Below are 420 nucleotides of genomic sequence, written 5' to 3' on the forward strand. Positions count from 1 at the left end.
TCTTCTTCCTCCTCTTCCTCCTCATGGTGAAGAGGGTCAGGAGGTGCAGAGAAGGGGGCGGGGCCTGGCTCTGATGTCACACAGGGTGTGGACAGGTGGCAGTCAGGTGTGTGGTCAGAGGGGACCGACAGTTTAGTGCTGATGGTGAACGTCTGGACCTTCCTCATGATGATAATGAAGATGAAGATCAGTTTGAACCTGTAGAAGAAGAGCAGACGGCTCAGTAACAGAGTAAAGAGCAGAGTGAGTTCAGCTGCTCACAAACACACTGAGGTGAGGTCATACTATGATGTCATCCTATGATGTAATCATTGGATTGCAGCTGCAGCATTTCCAAACACTGCAGCTGCAGACAGGAGCGCTCACTCTGTGTGAAAACCATCGACATGACAGCTCCACAACAGTAAATCCAGACTCTCT

At 50.2% G+C, this 420-nt stretch overlaps 1 protein-coding gene across 1 annotated transcript in view; it reads right to left on the bottom strand.

Annotated features, from left to right (window-relative positions):
* Positions 1-420, bottom strand: part of LOC118326988 — a 4195-nt gene that overhangs the window by 2865 nt on the left and 910 nt on the right. Inside the window, exon 2 of the mRNA XM_035660153.1 lies at positions 81-253. Coding sequence (XP_035516046.1) covers positions 81-253 — 173 coding nt within the window. The remainder of the gene's footprint in view (positions 1-80; positions 254-420) is intronic.

This window comes from Morone saxatilis, unplaced genomic scaffold (assembly GCF_004916995.1).
Source record: "Morone saxatilis isolate NCDOM2014 unplaced genomic scaffold, NCSU_SB_2.0 Contig17, whole genome shotgun sequence".
NCBI classification, from domain to species: domain Eukaryota; kingdom Metazoa; phylum Chordata; class Actinopteri; family Moronidae; genus Morone; species Morone saxatilis.